Genomic DNA, 24,131 nt, shown 5'->3' on the forward strand with positions numbered 1-24,131 from the left:
GTGAGATGGCTGCCTACACACTAATATTACAACTAAAAAAAATACACTTGCTGGAATGGAATTCTATATTGTAGCACAAATTATTTGCAGTGTAAACAGTATAATTTAGAAATAAAAGCTACATCATAACAATCATGACAGAATCCCTTTAAGGGTGATGACACATGCAACATTTTGTTCGCTGCGAATAGTCGCAATGATCAGAATGCTGCTAAGTACCCCAAACTCGTTCCCATTCATTTGAAATAAGTAATTTCACCCAGTACCTTTGATCAATGCTCCAAAGCACCATGCCTTCTATGGCCCTGGTTGTGTACAGGCCTAGCAGTTTTAATCTCTATTCTATTGTTGTTGGTGCCGGCTAATTTTGTTCATTGATTACTCAGCAACTCCAGTTGTTTTAAAATTTACCTATACTAGATATACCATGACCTGGATGAATGAAAATCTTCATAGTCATATAGCCAGCTAGTTCCATGTGCTTGCATGTTTTCTTCCTGTGGCAAATTCTGGTTTGTTCCTAAACAACCCTTTGTTGACACAGATGGGTAGCACTTTTCACATGAAAGCTGCTACAAGATGGAAATGGAGTATTTTACAGTACAGTTCTTCCTGCAAAGACCAGGGTATAGTTGCACAAACCTGTTTGGGTCATAGCAATGCTTTCACACTCTAGCCAGTCCAATCATCTTTTACTAATTTACTCCTAATCACTTCTTCTCACTAGACCAGGGTAGTTATATAGAGGCATGTGGCATAAGACGTAGAAAACCAGGGACAGAGTAATCAAATCCAAGTAGCTTTCGGATTGTTTGACCTTGCAAGTGAGAAATCTTAAGCACCATCTCGCGACAAGACAACCCTGAAAAAGTAGCCAAGTAAGTGGTTTTTATTTTATCAGTGATTTCTCTAATTTTGGCTTGGCAGGAACAGATAGCCTTTAACACTGAGGCTTCAGGTGAGTAGAGAGTCTTCAACCCTTTAGGGCTATAACAGATGGGAAGTTTTGTCTCAATTAATCTCTTCTAGTGTTGGCCACAAAAGTCAAGGCACAAAAGGCAACTCTGTGTAATATACAATACATATGGTTTACCTCCTGGTAGGAATGTAACGTCAGCTGTTTTGGCCCTTCCCATCTACGATTACTGTTAAAGTGTACACCATAGGGAGTTCCCTGCATTTAGAGTGGAAGTCTCTCTGCCATATACGAGAGCTGCTCTCTGTATGGATGTGTTGAGCAGTTGAGCTGTGAGTGAAAGTATAAAAAATTTGTGGATGAACAGGGTGTTTTCTGTATTTCGTTCCTTGTATTTTTTAGGGCATACTTCTAAGTATCTTGAGCACAGATGAGCAGGAGTATATTTTGCTGATTTTGTGAATTACTGTCTCTTTTCTGCTCAAAATCCCTCTTGCCTACCTCTATAAAAAAATTCTCCTACAATTTTTATCACATTTGTTATTTTTTTGTCCAGAAATTTTTTTTTGAGTTAAATTTGGTTCCCCTAGCCTTCTTATAAATGGATTTGCTAAATCAGCTTAAGAGTTCCCTGGTAAAACTTTTCCTATAAGAAATTCTTTTGTGTCCCGTTGGTTTGCACCCCTGAGCTACCGAGATGCTTAGGTTAGAAAATAGGGTTGAAAAAATAAAGAAACCACAGAAAAGTATTATAAGTCTATTTTTTTGTCTAGTTTAGGGAGATTGTCTTGAATCCTCATTAACTCCACCCCCAGGATCCAGCGATGCATCCATATACTAAAACCACCACTTTTATTAAGGCAAAATCTGTGCATAGAATTAAACTCTACGGAAATAGGTCGGACATATTGTTATTCAGTTTTGCTTCAGATTTTAAAATGACATAGCAAATGCAGTTTTTGTAACATAGTTTACGCCCTCGGGGACAAAAGGAATTGGCAGAATCCAACACATTGTGCATAATGTGATTCTTTTTTTTCCCAGTGAAGCATTAAGCAGATCCCTCATTGAAGGCTGCCAGTATCCAAGGCTTTCTCCAGAGAGTTGTGGTGTATTAGCAAGAATTTATTAATATTCCATTAACATTTCAGGGGGCTTTATTCTTTTTCTTATTTGTGAGCTTTTCCCAGAGAATTGCTCTTAAGAGAATATTTTAATCTGATTTTATTCTTTAAGTTGAAACATATTTTGACACACATCCAACAGTCACTATAGCTTTTATACTGTAAAGTTCACATATGTTTTAACAGCAGGTTGACTTCCAGGATTTCTGTGTAAATCCTGAGCTAAGTTTCTGAGGGTCTGCAGGGATTATGAAAAGTTGCATTTTAAATTCAATTATTTCAATTAAATGCTTTGTACCAGCCAAGCTAAGCAGTTTTAAACTTCAAATATAGCATCTGGTAATTTGCAGAAATGGCAAGATCTCAGACGGGACTTGAAAGATCTGAACGTCTTCCATTGCCCTGTCCATTCCAATGACTATCACTTCAGGCTACATTGAAAATCGACGGTCCCATTAAATGAATATTAAATTATAAATTCTTCTCTGAAGTCTGCATATGAAGTTTTCCTACAGTTTGGGCAAATTCTAATGACCATTTTAGTTATTCTTCGCAAACATATTGTCACCTTTTTCCCTTGGTACCATGGTAAAGCGACTGATGATACATGGTTTTTTTCAAAATGCATCAGTTGATATGTTTGTGAAAGTTCTCATTCATCCAGGTCCTGGTATATCTATAGAAGTAAGTCAAATCAACTGGACTTGCTGTGTTTTTTTTTCTTGAAGACGTTTCACCAGTCATCCAAGACGTTGGTGAAACTGGCTTTAAAGCCAGTTGGATGACTGGTGAAACGTCTTAAAAAAAAAAAACACAGCAAGTCCAGTTGATTTGACTTACTTCTATTGATGCATCCGTTGATAGTGCTGTTCCTGCAGAATCGTGTACTGAAATCCGTTTTTCAAAAGGCCAAACAGATTTTTTTTCATATTTAATTTTGAAATGTGACATGGGGCTAGGTGTCTGCAGTCATGTGACTTGTGCTCTGATAAACTTCAGTCTCTCTTTATTGCTGCACTGCAAGTTGGATTGATATCATCCCCCTCCTTCCCGCCATCAGAACAATGAGAATGTAACAAGATAGGTCCCTGGTAGATATGAGAATACCACTCGTAGTAAAAATCCAATTCCCACTGCGACTCCTTCAGTTACACTGAATAGGAGAAACCATAGCTTATCTGAAAGCAGTTCCATTGTTCCAGTTCCAATGTGCCGGCTCTTTCTGAATAGATACCTGAGATAGCTGCCGACACCAATATTACAACGAAAAAAAATACTGTTCAGGAATAAAATTGCAGTGTAATTTAGATATCAAAACCACATCATAAACCTCATGACATAATCCCTTTAATATTTTTTTTATGGGTGTACAAAACATTGCGCTACCAAAGAAATCTATTTATAATAATACATTGTAGTTTACTGATGGCAAAATTTCCCCTCATTTTTTTTTTTTTTTTAAGAACTTCTTTTAAGTAACCTAAAACTGCCAAACTCAATTAAAACTTGTTTTTTATTTTTAAAAATAGAGGAAATTATTAAATGATATATATGTCTTATATATGTATGTATGTCTTTAAATTGATTGTAAGTTAAGATTTATTAATCTATAATGTTTAAAAATCATGTAGGAAATGTAAAATTTAGAATAAAAAATTCTTATTATTATTCAACTACTATTTAAGGTTTGTTTAGTAAAAATGAGTAATTATGAGTATGTGCCTAATTTTGACAATTTATGAATCTTAATTGGCTCTTTCCATCCATAGGGCACATAAACATAGCATTTGCATACATGCCCATGGCACATTACACTGCACTGCAAATTCCAGAAGAGAAAATTTGCTTTAAAAAAACCTAAAAATGGGAAATTGTGCTACAAGCTCATTCTATAAACCCTGCATTTATGCTTTATTGGAGTTCAGGCTATAAACTCTGAACTGATATGAAGCCCAAAGGACCTGTTGGGCTACATGCTGCTTGTATACCTTTGGGCCCAAAAAGCAAGATTGGAAAAAGAACATTTGAAAATGCTCAGAATCTGTATATTCTGTAAGCCTGTATATCATATAACTGAATAGCTTTTTTTCTGTGAAAAATTACAAACATATGGCTGATGATTTGAAAGTAAGTGTTCACCTTTAAATGTCATTTTGTGCCTTCCGAATTAAGTGCTTGTTCTGATTGGAATGGAAGTTGCTAGATGTAGTTTTGCTTTTGTGTCCTGCTTTTTCTATATAAAGGGGCACAATAGAAATCAATGAAACATTAGTCACTCATTTCAACAGAATTTTACTGCTTCTTTAGTTTCTTTATATACCCAATGTTTTTTTTTTAAATAAAATTTAAAATATAGCATTGGTTATAAAAAGGGTCTCATTTGACTGAATCGGTAATTTTGTTTTCTGGTCTATCTCAGAACCGCACTGGGGCTGTGAGCCAACTGCACTACGAACTGGGGAAGGTCCTCTGTGATGTTCATACATGCGATGGAGTTGTCATTGCTGGGTAAGTTTAATGTACCACAAAGAAACTTGCACATCAAAACCTTCCTTTTACATTTTTAGCAACAGTTACTCCCTTGTGCACATGCCTTCTGTTTTTCAAGTCTATCTAGAGGCTATGACCCTAAAGGATCAGCAATATCAGAAATATAAACACCCTAAAACATTGATATACAATTCGTCTGCACCTATAGTGGCACACAGGAAGATTTGTCAGCCACGATTTTTTATGCACAGCTATGGGCAACATATCTCCTGGAAATGCCTCTCCGTTGCCAGTAAATGCTTTCTCTACATAAAGGGGCACAATAGAAATCAATGAAACCTTAGTCACCCAATTTTAATTTTTCATCAGAATCTTATTGCTAAGTTTCTTTTTATACCTTACCTCTAAAAGAAACTTCGGGCGATTTAGCGATAAGTTGGGCATACCGCCAGTGATTTTGGGAGACAAACCGTCCTGTGTGCCTAAAGATATCTGGGTGATTTATAGTCTGACGATCAATGAACATATCTAACAAGCACCCATACAAGGACCACATAAACTGCCAACTTGGTCTAGGGCAGAGTCAAAAACGTATATTGGCCTTTGTACCCAACCACTTATCAAGAGGATTCTTTATATAGGATTTGCTTAGGAACTATCACAGCAAACAGCATTTTTTGGAAAAGGAGTATATTTACCACAGGCATAAAAGAAAAAAAAAAAGCAGATCATCACGCTGTAAAATCAACATTTCAGTGCAAGGGCCGTTGTCGCAGGAATTCTCTGGCCTGATTATGCACTTACTTGCTTATTAATATGCAGGATCATTATACTTGTTATTGGGGATTCTGACACTGGGGTGCTATTTAAACAGAGGCACACTGTCAGGTCAGTTTTTTAAAACGGGACATTATTTCTATACTTCAAATTCCCCTTTATTTAATATGTTACCATTGCACTGGGGGAAAGCTGATGTAATTCCAATATTTTTTCAGCCTGGCAACTCTATGCCTGTTAGTGGGGGAAGTTATTTAAAGGTTTATTAAGGAATCACATTCAGGAGTGTGTCTTAGAGAACAGCATTGTTAGTAGAAATCAGAAGAGTTTTATTAAGTACAGTTCATGTCAATCAATGGTGGTTTTTAGAAATTGGAAAGTAGGATGTTGGACAGTGAGGTTGCCTGCCAAGGTGTTTGATATAGTACCACATGTTTAATTTCTAAACTAAGATCTGTTGGCTTTGGCAGTGCTATATCTTTAGAGAACTGGCTGTACGATTATGTACATACAGAGTATAGTTGTCAATGGTATGTCTCTAATTGTACTAGGGGTTTAAAGAAGTGGTTCACCTTTATGCTAACAGTTAGTTAACATAAAGGTGAACCTTTCTTATTATTAGCCTTCTTCTTCTATATCATTCTAGCTTTTAAATAGGGGTCACAACAGCCAAAAACTATTGCTATGTGAGCTCACAATTTTATTATTGTAAAATTTTGTTACTTCACTTTCTATTCTGTCCCTTTCCTGTTCATATTCCAGTCCCTTTTTAAACCACTGCCTGGTTGCTATGGTAGACAAGACCCTAACAATCAGATAACTGCTTAATATTCACTGGAGAACTGCTGAACAAAAAGCTGAATAATTAAAAAAACACTAAAAATAATAATGTGATATTCACCTCTATCAAATGGGTATATAATTACACGATTGCCATGATCTTTATGGCAAATATATAAGGGGCCATACAATAAACTTTATGATGACTTATTTACCAATAGATCTTTCCAGAGGACAAAAGAGCAATCCCTTAATTAGGCAAAAATCATTTTATTGCATTCTCTCTCTCCTTGAAGAGGTTGTGCTTGCAGATACATAATATAGTTTCAAGAAAGGGCCAAGTATAAGGAGGGAGCCTTTTTTCCCTTCATAGGCAAATTGGAGACAACTTCATATTGATCAACTAGAAGTTAGTTTTGATTTGCGTGCAAAAGATGTTCATGTACAGATCATTTTAGTGTGATCTAAATGTTCCAGCTGTACCATTATTTTAACCTGTCTAGCATGGGCACTATTGAGCACTGTGTTGCTTCTTGATTGTATCTGTGCTCTGCTGCTGATATATATTTGTACAGTAGAACCCCAAATTTACCTTTTCCCGTATTATTTGACCCATTATTCCCAGTCCCACACTTGAACGCTCCCTTTGGTTCTTCCTCAATCTTACATGTAATTCGCTTAGTCCCTTGAGAAATGTAAAAGTGGGAGTTCTACTATAAGGAAGCCTTACCCTGGTGGCCTAGTGGGCAGCGGTGTCCACCGCCGTGTTCTTGGCTTCCTTCTCCTGTGCCGGCGTCCTCTAAGGCGCGTGCTGAGCGCATTGGCGTGATGACGCCAGCGCGCATTTGGCGCGAAATTCAAATGTATATTAAGCCCATTTCGATTACAGGACCTTGCCCGTTGTTAGGTTCCATTTGCTGTGACTTTTCTGACCTCTCCAATCCGACCTTAGCCTGTCCATCGACTATTCTACGCTCTCTATCCTGATTCCGGCCTGTCTGACCATTCTGTCTGCTTGTGCTGGTCCGGCCTGCCTGTTCCTGGTGGTGTTCTTCCTTCCAGTGTCCTGGTGAGACAATCGTGCCCCTTTGCTCATCCAGAACCGTTAGCTTTGCTCCTCTCTCTGTTAAGACCTGGCGGCATCCAATTAGCTGAGGGCTCCTCCCGAGGTGAAAGGCGGCGGTTAAAGGCAGCTGAGACCAGGGAGCTTAGCTTGGGTTCTAGATATAGGGTGCCGAACGTGACATCTTCTTTACTCATGACAATTCCATAGACAGACTGAAGGAAGTTGCTCTTACCTCTGATAAAGTGCTAAACCCTCTTCCTGTTCTGCCTTTAAATATTTAGCGAGAGATGATTTGTTCCATCTAATTGATCCTGCAGATAAATAAAAACAGGTGCAAATGGAGAATATAGCAGCAAGACGCAGGCTGCTCATTTAGAACTGTTCATTGGTGCTGAATCACAATCCGTACTAATATAACCCACAGTATTATTATATAACTAGCAAGTGTTGGAATTGTTGCATTCGTATACTTCAAAATCTCTATTTTCTGTAGGATTACTTTGTTCTTCTGCCTTTCATTTGTCAGTGTAGCTTTCATGTTATCATTAAATATGGACACTTTGAATTTCTTATTGATTTGGTGCAAGTGAAGCCGCTCCTAACGACTTTTCCTCCTGAGATTAGCTCTAGACTCTGAACGATATAAATATAATACCCACGTATTTGTAGAGAGTGGCTGAGAGATGGAGAATCTTGTGTTTATCATTAAAATTTCATCAGGCGGTTACGATGCTTGTTTTCTGGGTCAGACCTCCAATCTCTTTTCATTTGAGACTCGGTTGGCTGCGTTTACCTCACTCCCAATCAATGTTGTATACACTAGCCATTCTACTGTTACACATCCCTGAGGATCTTTTTAAAGACATAGGCATGTTGTTTTTATACTGTATATTGTTGCTTAAGTTTTAACCTACAAGTTGCTATAAGAACCCTCAACCCTATTTTGGGCCCAAATGTTGCAGAATTTCTGTAGGATAAAATGTATCTTAAACTTAGCATCCTTGTACGGAATGACAAGTGGGTAATTTCTATGTGTTCTTCTAGATATAATTCAGTGTGACAAATATGCAACAATAGATGAAATCTGGAAGGGAACAAAAACATTTTACAATCACAGTGGCAACAGTAGGAGGGGGCCTCAAGCATCAAGTAGTATGTTATGTAGTACTTTTTTTTTTTTTTTTTTTTTTTTTTTTTTTAAATCTTACTATAGATTATAGTTTTGATGAAAACCTTTGTGGAAACTCACTAGTAAATTGACACCCAGAATGCTTGTGGTCATTTGGACATTGTTTGGTTTGAGCCTATGGAAAGCTATGGCAGAAATGTTCTATGGCAGAAACGATAGGGCTCATCTGGACACACCACCAGTAGCAACTGCACATCTGTTGGGGAGGGAACAAGCATTTTCTTAAAGGAGATCTAAACCCCCCAAAAGGAAAGCCTCATCTACTGCCCTAGATAACCCCGTCCCACCCCGCATAGTTCATTACCCCTGAAATTGTCCCGAATACATTGCTCATGTATCTGTAGTGGAGCTCATGGGTCCCATCTTCCGGTTCTTCATCTTCTTCTGTAAGGGAGTGGCATATTAGTGCAGTTGGAGTAGTAAGGTATTCATAGCAACTGCACATGTGCCAAAAGTATATATATATATATATATATATATATATATATATATATATATATATATATATATATATATATATATATATATATATATATATATATATATATGTAGACAAATACAAGAGTCCTCTGCACCCAACCCATTATCAATATATTTAAGACAGAGAGATTTTGTGCATACTGCTACTAAAAAATGCCTTACCCTTTAAACAAAACAGGGATTATTTGTCCATATATTGCAATATATTTAAGCTGGCCAACTACGTCAAAGTCATCCCATATCTGGCCAGTCCTACGCTCAATTTTCATCTGATTGATATACATTTGGATATATATATATATATATATATATATACCTATCGTTTCTTAGCATTTTAGGCTTACTTGATATTAAAATGTTTGGTTAAACCTTTTGCTGATTATTATAAGACACAATTCTTTAATACAGATGCCAGACACTTGCTACAATATGATCATAGCGTTTCAAATGGGAAATGAGAATTGCTAATATACATTCTCTGAAACACTTCTTATAAACATCTCCTGCTCTAATTTCCATGTTTACTTGGAAATACAAGAAAAATCATTGTAATGACTTGGAATTCCATTTGCTTGTGACAGATTAAACTCAAGCCATGTATTTGTGTAAGTTGTGCTGAAATGACTGCCCGTAAGGTACAGTAACTGTCTCAGTGTCTTTATTTTCCCTGAGAAACATGACATCACCATTAAACGATCCTATTTCTAAACAAGGAGGGAGGTCCAGTTACAGAAAGTGATCAGTGAATACTGGGAGCCTCGATACTAATCCCAGGAAAGGCTGTAAAAGGGGCTGTTATATCTCTACAACCCACCTAACCACGGGGATATCAGTTTCAAAAAAGCTTTTAACAGATGCTTGCCCATACGCCCTAATGAACAGAGCAGGTTTGTTCAAGTCACAGATGTATGGGGAAAATTTGGAACTGATTCTAGCCAGTTGGCAATTGTTCTTCATACACTTTGTATAAGTATCAAGTATCACTTTGGAAAGTTTCTTATGGCAAATGTTAACTAATGTCATAATACAGTTATGGGATCTGTCATCCAGAAAGCTCTGAATTATACAAACGCTATCTCTTATAGACTTAATTTTATCGAAATAATCCAAATGATTAATAATGATTTCCTTTTTCTCTGTAATAATAAAACAGTACCATGTACTTGACCCAAACTAAGACATAATTAATCCTCATTGGAAGCAAAACTATCCTATTGTTTTTTTTTAAATGTTTTTACGTGATTTTCGCGTAGACTTAAGGTATGGAGATCCAAATGGAGATCAGTTATCTGAAAAATCCTTGGTTCCAAGCATTCTGGATAACAGGTCCCATACAATGTAGTTGAAATAATTCCGATGTATTTATGAAATGATTGAAGTTAAGTATAATGAATGGGGGGGGGGTAGATATATGAGATGCTGGATAAAAATAACTGTATTTTGTTCATGAATTGTCAGTTAAATAACGTGGTTTGATGCTGGATACAATGAATTATGTAGACATCAAGATTTAGCAACATTCAAACTTTAATTTTTGCCACGGTTCAAATTATTTTGCACAAAAACTCACAAATTGGAATTATTTTTTAAAAAACGCAAATGTTTGGTATTTATTAAGCACAAATAACTTGAATGTAAAACTTTGCCAAGTTCATGTAGAAGTCAGTGGGAGCTATCCTAGGTTTGTTTGCATTTTTTGAGCTTGTTTTTTTTTTTTTTTTTTTACATTTTTTTCCCCATGATTGTTTCTTTTCAAATATGCATGTAAAAACCTCAATTGAATACAATCTTTTATGTTTTTTAGATTGTGAGTTTATTCGAAGTAGAAAAAAGCCTCGTAAATTTTTGGTAAATAAGCCCGACAGTGTTTAGTTAATTATAACTAAGCAAAAAATTATTTACTTACTACAAAGTCAGGCTTAATATAAATTCACGTGAGGGGAAAAAGTAATGGCCTCGCCATTAACCAGACTGAGACGACCCAAATTTTAAATTCAAATATATGAAAAATTCACAAAGCAGTTTAATTTAGAAGCACAATGACTTTTCCGTTTGAATGTAAACACCAAAACACAACACTGTTTTTCCACACAGCACCTTTTTTCAGTAGTAAGTGGTAAAATAGACATTTGGTAGCCAAGAGCGATTGGCCAGTGGCTGACAATTAGCCGGCCTGTCAGCACCACTTCTCCATCATTTGATTGTGGTTGGCACAACGTGTGCATGAAGACATCTGGGGCCCTGGAGGGAGATTGCGGCTATTTTTCTTCCACCACTGGACCTCTTTGTACTGAACGATCCCTGTCTATGTTGTTAGCCAGACTGGCTTGCAAACTGGCTCAATATTTCCTCTGTGTTCTGGACACGTCTTTGCTTATTCTGTGCCACTTCATTAGGGGCAGTGTCCAGCTCCATCGCAACAGTCCCTTTCCCCTGTGAATGCCAGTTGTGTTTCATACAAACTTTTTTCCCAGTATGCATTTTGCCATTACTTTGTTGTTGGTCAGGCTTTATCTCCCTTTGTAAAAATGGAAAGTGATGGGGACATTGCCAGGGTGGCCTTCCTGTTCCAGAAATGCATTAGACAGACTCTGTAGCCCCTTGGATCAGCTGTCGCACTGCTACTCAGCTGCTATATGTTTAGCAACACACAACAGGACCACTCTGTTCTGCTAATGAGGCTCACGCGAGATATATTACATGAGCAAAAGTCTGCTTTTAGATTTTTTTTGCTTTTTTTTTTTATTGTCTGGAAACTCATCCTTTTGTCCCAAAAATGTGCCTATTGTAAATAGCAACCTCATTGCTGAAATTGCAAACTGGAGAGCTGTCGAATAAAAAGCAAAATAACTAAAAAACCACAAATAATAAAAAATGAAAACCAATATCACTTTACATCATACCAAAAGTTAACTCAAAGTTGAACAACCCCTTTAATGTAGCAACCCATTCTCTTTTGAGAACGTTACAATTTGCATGAATATTCTTTTGTTTTGGTTTCATAATATTGGCAGTTTTTACATTTCTAATATGAATGAATTAACAAGTAACACAAGCTCTACTTGCTGTTCTGTTTGGACAGTTACTGGACAAATTATAAATTATGGATAGCATCTCTGGATGCTTTTCTGCTCCATTCAGTCGCTGTTGATCTTATCATCTGATCTTGCACTTACAACTTGTTGTTCCCTTCATCCTATTCGTTTTTCCCCCTTAAAGTGGACCTGTCACCCAGACACAAAAATCTGTATAATAAAAGTCCTTTTCAAATTAAACATGAAATCCAATTTCTATTTTTTATTGAAGCATTCATAGCTGTTGTAAACTCATTTAAAAATCTCAGCTGTCAATCAAATATTGTCTGCCACTCCTCTATGCCAGTGGCATAGAGGCGGGGCAGACAATTACTTTAACTTTCCATTCAGCAATTCCTAGATGTCACTGCTCTCCACACATTCCCCCGTTCTCTTTACCATTTAACTGTGTAGCCAGGGCATGGGGATGGACATCAGGTCCCCCATTCTGGTGCACAAACAAGATTCTGAGATGATACAAGGCTTGTCTTAATAACAGTGTCCACAAAATGGCTGCTGCCTGCTTGCTATAATTTTGAAATCCCAGACTGAAGGAAGCAAGATTCAAATAATTTATATAGTGTAATTAAAGTTCATTTTGCTTGACTAATGTGATAAAATAGGATTTTGAATAATTTTTTTGGGTGACGGGTCCCCTTTAACTGCCCTGACTCTACTGTGCCTCCTTAATATGAAATATTTTTTTCCCCCAAAGTTCAGTAAGAGGGTGCTCTGATCCTGTTATTTCTAAGGGCTGCCTTTTTATTTAGGAGAGTAGCAGCCACCTGACCTTAAGTTGCTGTGCAGTCATAGAACCAGCTATTCATTTTCCATTGTCTGCTGCTCTGCTCCGTAGAGAGGATTGCCGCAGGCCCTCATTAGGAGAAGGATTTGTATGGAAATAATGAATATACATAATAAAGTGGCTTAGTTTTGCTCTACAGTTGGAAAGTTGGCACATGTGATTTACAACAATAGATTTGCTTTGAGATGTTATGTCTACATCCAAGAGATGGTTAGCTCAAAGTTATAATCTGGTAAACAAACATGATAAATTGGTTTGTGTTTGATACTGTTTTATTTATGTAGATTAAGCAACACAGTAGCTCTCAATTTAAAGGAAAACTATACCCCCAAAATGAACACTCAAGCAACAGATATTTCATATCATATTAAGTGGCATATTAAAGAATCTTACCAAACTGGAATATATATTTAAGTAAATATTGCCCTTTTACATCTCTTGCCTTGAGCCACCATTTTGTGATGGTCTGTGTGCTGCCTCAGAAATCACCTGACCAGAAATACTTCAACTCTAACTGTAAGAGGAAGAAGTGTGGAAGCAAAGGACAGAACTCTGTCTGTTAATTGGCTCATGTGACCTAACATACAGTACAGTGAATCCTACGATCCCGGGGGCGGCCCTTATTTTTTAAAATGGCAATTTTCTATTTAGGATTACCCAATGGCACATACTACTAGAAAAGTATATTATTATGAAAATGGTTTATTTACATGAAGCAGGATTTTACATATGAGTTGTTTTATGCAATATCTTTTTATAGAGACCTACATTGGTTGGGGGGTATAGTTTTCCTTTAATGTATATAGACCAATAACAAATTATGCCTATGCAGAATGTTTAATTAGAACATTCTGTAACTGTAAGTAAAGGTGGCCACAGATGCGCCGATCCATAATATAATACTAAACTAATTTTCGTACTATATTCGGTGTACGTATGGTGGAAGATGAGCTGACCGATATCGCCAGAAGACTTGGATGTCTGCCGATATCGGCTCGTCGAACAGACTTGGCAGAAATCTTTGATTGGGTTCCTTTGAAGGCACCTGAACATCGGTCATTGTTAGTACTTAATCATCAGTTACAGGTAGAATTCTATTGTTTCTCCCTGTATATCTGTCCATTCAGCTCTACCTGTGGGTATTTGAATGAATGATCTTTACTGGAAAGATCGTAATTGTTGCCACCTTAAGTCTCTACTCAATTATGGTATGCTATCACTTTAAGGCTACTTTCTGTTAACATTACCCATGTAACTTGATTAATCAGCATGTTCAAATGGGAATTTATTTCCCATTTATAAGTAGGGGTTTCTCTTTTTTTCCATTTACCCATACAGAATAAGATGTTATTATGACACAAGTGATATTTTGAATGTTTTTTTAGGTATACGTCAGGAGATGTTCGGCTCTGGGATACACGTGTCTCATGCTTTGATGCCCCTTATCTGAAAGCTTCCCGGGACTCATTTGATGTGGCGCAACCCCCCTCTGTGTCATTTGTGAAAATAAATCGATCCCTGGCTGTTGCAGTCTATGAGGATGGTAAGTCATTTAAGTCCAGTCCTACTGGATACTGTATGCTTTATGATCCTATGAAAGAATAAATGAATGCTTGGCATTTTGCTTCTACAGTAGGCAGCACACCTAAGCAAATTTGCACACATCTGCTAATTTGAATAATTTAATCCAGACTATAACATAATTTAGCCCACACGTCTTTAATCCATTTTTACTACTATGTAGTCCTTCCGTGTTGCTTCACTATTAGTTAATTCATTTCAGAATAGAGCCGGCTGCTACTGTACTGTAATGTCTAGAACTCTTCTCTTGTATGTGTTATTTATGCCAAAAATTCAAATGCTTAATTTGACTTGACCTACTATTTATTTCAATCTTGTTAGAGTAAAGTTTGTTTTTTTGTAGTGTGTTTGCCAGCACTTCTGAGTTCATCCATATTTATCTAAAAAATGGAAGTTAAACTATAGATGAATATTGAATATAGGGATCTAAATGTATTTGTTGCTGTCACTATATTATCCCATTGGGGCAGAGCCTATCCGTTGATTTTCTCATGCCACTGCATATATTGGGCAAGGACCTTGTTTCAGGAGCAGTGTCTCCACGTTGGTAAAGGTCCAACAGTTGCATTCTGAAAATGTCCAGTGATTCATACAGGGAATGCCTGGAAGTCTTTATGGCAACTATCAATATATTGGGTTCTTCCTGCTAATGCTATGCATGGGGTACTCCAGCATCGGTTACCTTTATTTGGCTTTGCTCCCAGTGCCATTACTCAACTAGACTAGTTCCTTTGTGGCTACCTGATATTTGATTTCAATAGTACATGATTTCTGTAAGAAGTAATTAGGAAGGATGTGGCCATCCAGTTGCATAATAAAGGACCCTGGACTAAATCTGGTATTGCTGCTCCCATTACTCGACATTTCATATGGTGTAAGGAACAAAAAAAAAATATTACACATATACATGAACTTAACTGATAAAAGATTCACTTGAACCAGCTCCATTTTGTGGCATGAGTTAAGTAAAGACTACAGAGTACAATTTAGTTGTGAAGCAAGCTCTTGTTGTAAGCATTAGGGGAAAGTTATAAAATGTTATATAAGCATATATATATAAGTTTGCACCTAGGCTGCTTCATGGACAAGCACTTCAGTAGGCTGATTGCAATATGTCTCTATCTTGGCTGCATTGAAACATTTGAAGAGCTAATAAAATAAAACAGACCTGAAGTACATTGTTCACAGAGCAGAATTTACTATAAGTGGACGTGTTTGTTGGCTGCCGCGTGCTTGTTCACGTGTATTATAAAGCAGAGAAGAGCAGCACCTATTAAACTCATTGTCGGTTCTTTTGAGGCTTGTAGCTAAGAAGCTTTTTCGGTGCCAGGTGGGGGGGGGGGTAGCCAACATTGTCTTCATGGCAAACTATTGCAGAATGTTAACCCTGCTGACTCAAAGTAAGAGAAAATCATTTTAAATATCCTGTAATCATGTAAAGCCCAGAGATTGTAGTTCTCATGCAGCCGCCCCTGAAAGTCTTTTATCTGTGCCCATGCCTTTCTGCGGTGTAGATTAATATAATTTCAATTTGCTGTTCATTAAAGGTCTCCCTGATAGGGTTCTAATCATTGGCTCGTAGTGAATGCATAAGAGTCATTTCACAATGACTGTAAGATTTATTTTTCTGCAGATGAATAGGATTATTCCTACCTAGATAGCTGGAGCACCACTCTTTTCTCCGACTCCTGCTGTCCTTGCCAACTAATGCTTTACCTACCTATTTATTTATTTATGAGTGAATGTGCTTTTATTCAACCCTGCATAATAAAATACAAGCGCTGTTCTTCGTTGCTTTGCTTGGAGATCATGGGTGGGCAGGAAACAGGAGGAGGGAAGCAGAAGAGTCCGTTGTGCCAGGTAATGAGCAGATGCTGCTAATGCATGAACTGGCAGGGCAATGCCAAGACCCCATCTGCTGCCAGGCTTGGTGCCGTTTGGCTTTCTGCCACCTTACTGGGAATTCAGAGAGCCTGTAGCTTTCATACATCGCACCTCATTCCCTGCATCGCCAATTGAATGTATGGAGGAGTTCTGCCTTATCAAAAAGTTCCGGTAGGTTCTCTCTTTAAAAAAAAAAAATGAATTATTGCTAGTAAAAACCAGCTCTTAAATGCACCATCACAGTGCTGAAACTATAGCATGTTTCTGTTAGTCTTGAAATATGTTTGGCTGCCTACATGACCATATTATAGAGAGGGATTGTAACACCACATTCAGTTTACGAAGGGCTCCCCTGGATATAATTTCTATTCTGAGCATGCACACTGAGTTAGAGCTCTGCAGCGGGTCGGGTACCCGTGGGTTACCCGCAAAAAAATCCGCTTCCCTGTGGAATGAGGGGAGGATTTTCAGGTGCGGGTATAGATGCCGGTTGCGGGTCTCATCTAAATTTCTTATCTTATGTAATATTTTAGTCCTTTTTAAAATTTTACAAAACTTGTTTCTGTCCTCGCCCACTTGATGATGTCACTTCCAGTTTACAGAAATGTCACTTCCTGTTTGATGGTGGTCAGCGGATTGTGGGTCCGGTATCGGATTAAAGTGGGTAAATATGCGGGTTGCGGTTCCGGTCACAGGCTGCTGGTTCTGGTCGGGTCCGGGTTGTAGAAATTGGCTCCGCGCACGACTCTACACTGAGTAATGAACCTTTTTAGGAGCCCATTTCGTGGGGTTGAGGTTGTGGCAGGGCTATAATATTACTTTCATTATTTGCTTACAATCTAAAATGGCCATAAATGTAAAGATCTGCCTGTTCTGTAAGGTTCCCAAACCATTGTATCTTTATCTGATATGTACACTGAGGTGTTGGTTCGAATTTGGCTTAATTATTTGCATCAACCAATCAGTGGTCCTTGAATGATGGGAATTTTAAAGCTGTTCAATAGGTTATTGGCCAATCCCCAGCCAGATCGTGATCACACACAGACCCTTGTTTTGGCCTCCTACACAGGCCATTAAAGGGAGGGGAATCTATCTCGAAAATGTAATGTAAGCTTCATCTCACTAAAATAAGACTCTTTCTAAATAAAGTCAATTAAAAATTCTGTACTGTTTAAGAAATAATCAAGTTAGTCTTCAGTATCTCACTCTCCACAACCTCTCGTCATGCTGAGGTCTGGGTCAGATTTTGAGTGACAGGTAGGTCAAATACATCTTTTAGGGGGGGACTCCCTTTCTTAGCAGAATAACTCAAATAACCAACTCGAGCACAAACAAATGGTTACAAAATAAGAGACTCTGGCAAACACCCTGCACACAGAGAAACAAGATTTCTATCAGAGCCGGTTATTTTTAAAGAATGAGCACTTAGGGTAAGTGTGTGACCCCCCCCCCAAGGATGTATTAGACCTGTCAATCAAAAACTGACTCCACATACTGCAGGAAGACAGAATGAAGAGAGACAGGTTGCTCATAGAGAGTGAAGAGTAACTTGATTATTTCATAAATGGCACAGAATTTATAATTGATTATATTTAGATTATATTTCTTATTTCAACAAGATGAAGCTTACATTAAATTTTGATTTTCGCAATAGATCCCCTTTAAGCTTACGTAGCCAAAGCTTTATGGCAGCCTTTAATTGTAGTGCAGTAAACCCATTGATAGATCTTTTACCCCATCAATAAATGGTTTTATTAGTAACTGTCAACACAACACATCTGCTGCTATTGTGCCCATCAGGGGCCAGTAGGAATGGCATTTAAAATATGAACTTTCCATTGCAGGAGCACTTAATCAATCTGTTGCTAACTGAGCAGGACTCCTATTAAAAAAAAAAAAAAAAAAAAAAAAGAAGCTTTGGGGAACTTTGCTCCAGACTAGTTTTTTTTTTTTTCTTTCAAACAAAAATCCCATATCAATCCATCACAAGCCTTTCACCCTTGTTAAAGTTCCATGTTAAAAAAAATAAATTATTATGGATCGAGTAGTGATGCCAGCTGCTTCTCCCAAAGGAGAGCAATAATGAAACCGTAAGCAGTGCAAATGGTACCTAATGAGTTTAAGCTGATTTATGTTTGCTTTCAAAAAGTGCCGTTTGATGTCTAAAAAGTGCTACTGCTGTGAAGTAATGTGAACCATCCACGCCTCCCCACCAACCTAATGGGTCTTGGGTGGAAGATTTATACTGATCAGCCTGGGAGCGACAAACATAATGGAGGCCATTTGCTTTTATTATTAGCAATGCATATTTAAATTAATCCGCTATTTGCCTAAACAATTAGTTGCCGTGTATGGAGAGCACAGAGCCAAAGATGCAATTAGGCCTTTTGTCTAAAGATGAACTTCGGGTAGAACAATGTCTCCAAGGAGCTTTGACGCTTTCAGCAGAACTTTGCCTCGGATAACAACTTCACGAAATAGTAATTGCATTAATTGCTTAAAAGGTAAATAATTGTTTTAGCTGGTTTCAAAACAGATCAAGGTCTCAGATTTTAAGTGTCTCCATTAAGTAAGTCTTCTTGTTGTGGCACTTTCACTGTTCCAAGGCTTTGATGTTTTTGTACTCAACAGTTTGCCTATCTTTCAACCGACTTTTATTCAAACTAAAGTCTTGAATGAATATGGCTAATATGCTCTATTTTACATACTAAACTCACTGCACCCGCCCAGAGGTTTGGCAGGCCTATAAGAGTAATGATCCGAGCATTCAAAGCTGTCCACAGGAGCTCGCTATCTTGGATCAATGCTCAGTGTTCTCCAGGCAGCGTTAGTTTTATCTGTCATAGAAGCTGATTATCTAAATCTGACTTTATTACTGATCAGCCTGACCCCCCCTTCCCAACGTAACCCAGTTGCAAGTTTTCTTGAGAAAGGTCCCAATTGGGACCACAACTTTACGTTGGCTGTACATGCTTCACTAAATACACTTTTTTACTTTTAGGAATATCCCAGTGTTGCTGGTTCTTTTTGGAGATTAGATATATATAGATCTGTTTTCCACCGTACTTTTAAGACTACAGGTACAGGATTCGTTATCCAGAAACCCATTATCCAGAAAGCTCTGAATTACAATAAGGCCATCTCCCATAGACTCCATCTTATCCAAATAATCCAAATGTTTAAAGATAATCTCTGTAATAATAAAAAAGTAGCTTGTACTTGTTCCAAACTATGATAAAATTAATCCTTACTGGAAGCAAAACTAGTTTATTTAATGTTTACATAATTTTCTAGTACACTTGAGGTATGGAAAAACCCCAAGTCCTGAGCATTCTGGATAACAGGTCCCACACCTGTACTACAAACATTGAAACATTAAAGAACCCCTTAGTAACAATCAAGTAAAATGTTCTGTTTTATTAATACAGAGAAAAATCTTTTTTTAAAACAAATTTATTTGCTCAAAGAGGACGCTGGGATATGGCCTTCCTCTTATGTGGTGTTTTCTGATATTGGGTTTCTGTATAAGCGATCCCACACCTATACATTTGAACTGATATCTATGTTTCAGTAGAGTAGAACAGGAGAGCCCCTCCGACCAGCATGTAGGTCATTGTGTTATATTATAGACCCCTTAAAAATACTTTCCTTGTTATAACAAATGGGGGTTATTTACTTAGACTCAAATCTTCTCATAATTTCAATAAAACACACTAGCCCAAACTCCCGTCCATGATTTTACCTTATTTATTAATGAAAATAACCTCCAGTTTGGGGAAAGTTTTGATAGAATTGGGAAAAAGCTTGAATCGTGCAAATTTTTCAGATATGTCTCCTGAATCGTTGGGGTTTTTTTTTTCAATTTATCATCCAAAATCCCAGAATTTTTCAGATTAGTTTTGGGTTGTTATAAATCTTGAAAAAATTAGTTTTTTCCCCCTCAAAATTTTAGTTTTCCCCCTTTAAAAGTCCGATCAGAAAAATTTGAGCTTAAATAAATAACCTGCAATGTGCTCAAAATGTGTCCGATTATGGAAGAACATGTGAAATATTTCTATTGCATTTTATAAAGAGCAGCAGCAAAGCAAAAGCTAAATGGAAAGTATGTGGAGCATTACATTGGTGGGTACCCAGTACATGTTCTTTTCTAATGTTTTTTTCCTTGTAAAATTCACTTCTCTATCAAGATTTGTATCTTTTATACCCCTAGGTACCGTTGATGTTTGGAGCCTGCAGGCTGGCCAGGAACCTATTCATCATTATCAGCACAATCAGAAAATCCAAGCACTAGCCCTTTGCCCAGAATCTGCTGCTATAGCAACTGCCTCAGGATTTCAGATCAAAGTCGAGTGCCCTGATGAGAGAGGCTATTGGCGGAGCACCTGCCACTTCCGCACCCAGAAGCTGGTAAGCTGCCATTATCTCTAGATATATTTGTCATTAATGGGTTATTTGCATTACAAAATAAGCTTTTGCATAGACTAAGTTCACAGCAGTATGTAGAAGTTATTTAAGTAGTTTTGCAATTCTGCTAGTCTAATGTTGTAGCTAGAGGAATGACCAGAATCAGCCTATTGCTGTCTTCCAATGATGTGACTGGGGATTTGCAATCATTATGCACTGGGTTATTAATATTTGGTTTGTTTCTTACGGCAGCCATATGCAAGCTGGTCATTTTCAGAATCTTGACCGATTAGCCCATGGGCCGAACATATGAATAGTCAAATACAAGCGTCCTCTGCACTCAACCCATTATCAATATATTTAAGACAGAGATATTTTGTGCATACTGCTACTGAAAAATGCCTTACCCTTTAAACAAAACAGGGATTGTTTGTCCATATATTGCAATATATTTAAGCTGGCCAACTACATCAAAGTCATCCCATATCTGGCCAGTCCTACGCTCAATTTTATCTGATTCATTAAGAATTCTATTGCTTCATTATACATTTTACAAAGGGACTATGTTTTACCTGCAACTTACTAGCTGCTTTCAAAGTAAACCTCCATACTTGGCTGCCCTTTTATTAGACACCAGTGGGATCACCTGACTATAGCTGGAGGGGGTGGGAGCTACAACATGGAGCTGGTCACTGCTCCTGTATAACTATAACAAGCAAGGGAAAGTTGTGCTCACCACTGTTTTTTTAAAACCATTAGGCGAACATATGAATACCAGAAGAGAAGCCATATGCAGGATGTTGTTCTGCTCTTATGGGTCAGCAGCCCAAATGATTGGAACAGCAGCAAGTGCAGAAGCTACAGCCCCTCTTCTTTACCTGTGAATAATCCATGCTCAGGCCAACATGATGTTCATAGTAAATAGATCTTTATGAATAGTTTTACCTCATATTTAACACTTCAACTCAATCCATGTCTACTTGGCCATAGATAATCCAAGCTGTTTTGTTAGCTGATTTTATTGTCTATTCTGCACAGCCTGTGTTTATTTCTCACCTTTTACATTGTTGTAGGTGAATTTCCTTCATTTGATTCATGGTTCTGGAGGCCACTCTTTGGCCGTAGCTGCTGCTGATGAAATGGTTTACCTCTTGAAGGCAAAAGAACCTGAACATGTCCTGCACTCTACATATGGCCAACCAGTCACCTGTTTAGATGTCTCTCCTACCCATGCAGCATTTGGTGTTAAAAGCTTTGGCTGGTTCTCTAATCATGGCAACAAGGTAATGTGTAAATATGGGGGGGTTTGTGGATGCACACCTAAGGCCAATTTCAAAAAGTATAAAGCCCTGTCTAAGTAATTCAAGTAAATATGCCAGTGCATGTAATTTTGAAACAGGGTTTTTTTTTGTTACAAAGTTATGATCATAATATTGATAAGCCACCATACCACGTCAAGGTAAAACCCCACATGGTGGTCCCTAACTTATTTATCTTTAGTCATAGTAAACAAGGTACATTACCTCTCTGTAGTAGCAATTCTTTGTGTAAACATCTCCTGTGCCTTGGTTTCAACTCTGTGCTAGATCCTCCCCCGCCAACTGCTGAGCGGCTTTTAAGAGGGAGAGACTGCCTTAACCAACGCCCATTTTAGAAAAGTAGAAGTCAGGTGTTGTAATTAAAATCAAGGTAGAGTGATATGTGCAGTTGCACAATAGTGTGTATACATGTGTAAGTGAAATGTGAAGGTATGTATGGTAGTGGTAAGGGAAAGTGTATGTGTATTTGGGAGTATATGTGTAAGAAAGCATAGAATAAAAGAATGTAAAGAAGAAATAAATGAGAGACATAATAAGTGTATGTGTACATAGAGTAGTGTCTAATGGGACGTTGGTTTTTTCACGGCTAGACCCTCCCATGCCGCCAGCACTTATGGCTTTTAAGAGAGAGCGATTGCACAAACCAAGGCACAACAAGTGAGGGGGACCACCAAAAGTATAAAGGGGGGGTATGAGGGTGCAATAACCACATGAGCTTAGCCAAAGCTTCAGGCAAATACATCAATATGGGGGGGTTTGTGGATGCACACCTAAGGCCAATTTCAAAAAGTATAAAGCCCTGTCTAAGTAATTCAAGTAAATATGCCAGTGCATGTAATTTTGAAACAGGGTTTTTTTGTTACAAAGTTATGATCATAATATTGATAAGCCACCATACCACGTCAAGGTAAAACCCCACACCCTGTTTCAAAATTAAATGCACTGGCATATTTACTTGAATTACTTAGACAGGGCTTTATACTTTTTGAAATTATACTTTTTGAAATTGGCCTTAGGTGTGCATCCACAAACCCCCCCCATATTGATGTATTTGCCTGAAGCTTTGGCTAAGCTCATGTGGTTATTGCACCCTCATACCCCCCCTTTATACTTTTGGTGGTCCCCCTCACTTGTTGTGCCTTGGTTTGTGCAATCGCTCTCTCTTAAAAGCCATAAGTGCTGGCGGCATGGGAGGGTCTAGCCGTGAAAAAACCAACGTCCCATTAGACACTACTCTATGTACACATACACTTATTATGTCTCTCATTTATTTCTTCTTTACATTCTTTTATTCTATGCTTTCTTACACATATACTCCCAAATACACATACACTTTCCCTTACCACTACCATACATACTTTCACTTTTCACTTACACATGTATACACACTATTGTGCAACTGCACATATCACTCTACCTTGATTTTAATTACAACACCTGATTTCTACTTTTCTTAAATGGGCGTTGGTTAAGGCAGTCTCTCCCTCTTAAAAGCCGCTCAGCAAGTTGGCGGGGGAGGATCTAGCACAGAGTTGAAACCAAGGCACAGGAGATGTTTATACAAAGAATTGCTACTACAGAGAGGTAATGTACCTTGTTTACTATGACTAAAGATAAATAAGTTAGGGACCACCATGTGGGGTTTTACCTTGACGTGGTATGGTGGCTTATCAATATTATGATCATAACTTTGTAACAAAAAAACCCTGTTTCAAAATTAAATGCACTGGCATATTTACTTGAATTACTTAGACAGGGCTTTATACTTTTTGAAATTATACTTTTTGAAATTGGCCTTAGGTGTGCATCCACAAACCCCCCCATATCAACAAGGTAATGTGTCCTATATTTGCTTACATTAAAGTCTGCAGTTCCTTTACAATTCCTGTTTGTGGGATCTGTGAGTGTCGCTGTTCCTTCCATGGAATGACTCTTTCTCCTCAATCTGCAGGTCAGGGGCTTGTGCACCTGGATCCCACATCATAATTACTGCTGAGCTGGTTTGCCTATTGTTGTCACATACTTAGAAGCTTTTCATTCATTTTTTTGTTACTAAAAAAAATTTTTTTTACTGAAACACTGCCATTGTGTATGTTTTAAGCAACCTTTGAATTCTCTCCTATATAGTCTTGTTTTCCTTTACATGAGTTTCTTGCTGATTCAGTTCAATAAGCAACCTTATAATGTGCCCAGAGGGAGTTCCATGGTAGAGGGAGTTCCATGGTAGAGGGAGAGCCGTGGC

At 37.8% G+C, this 24,131-nt stretch overlaps 1 protein-coding gene across 1 annotated transcript in view; it reads left to right on the top strand.

Moving 5' to 3' along the window:
• fbxw8.L (F-box and WD repeat domain containing 8 L homeolog) overlaps nucleotides 1–24,131 on the top strand; it is a 53,518-nt gene that overhangs the window by 15,318 nt on the left and 14,069 nt on the right. Inside the window, 4 exon segments of the mRNA NM_001092209.1 lie at nucleotides 4,460–4,548; nucleotides 14,087–14,244; nucleotides 20,377–20,573; nucleotides 21,644–21,853. Coding sequence (NP_001085678.1) covers nucleotides 4,460–4,548; nucleotides 14,087–14,244; nucleotides 20,377–20,573; nucleotides 21,644–21,853 — 654 coding nt within the window.

The sequence above is a fragment of the Xenopus laevis genome, chromosome 1L (assembly GCF_017654675.1).
Source record: "Xenopus laevis strain J_2021 chromosome 1L, Xenopus_laevis_v10.1, whole genome shotgun sequence".
In the NCBI taxonomy this organism is placed as follows: Eukaryota; Metazoa; Chordata; class Amphibia; order Anura; family Pipidae; genus Xenopus; species Xenopus laevis.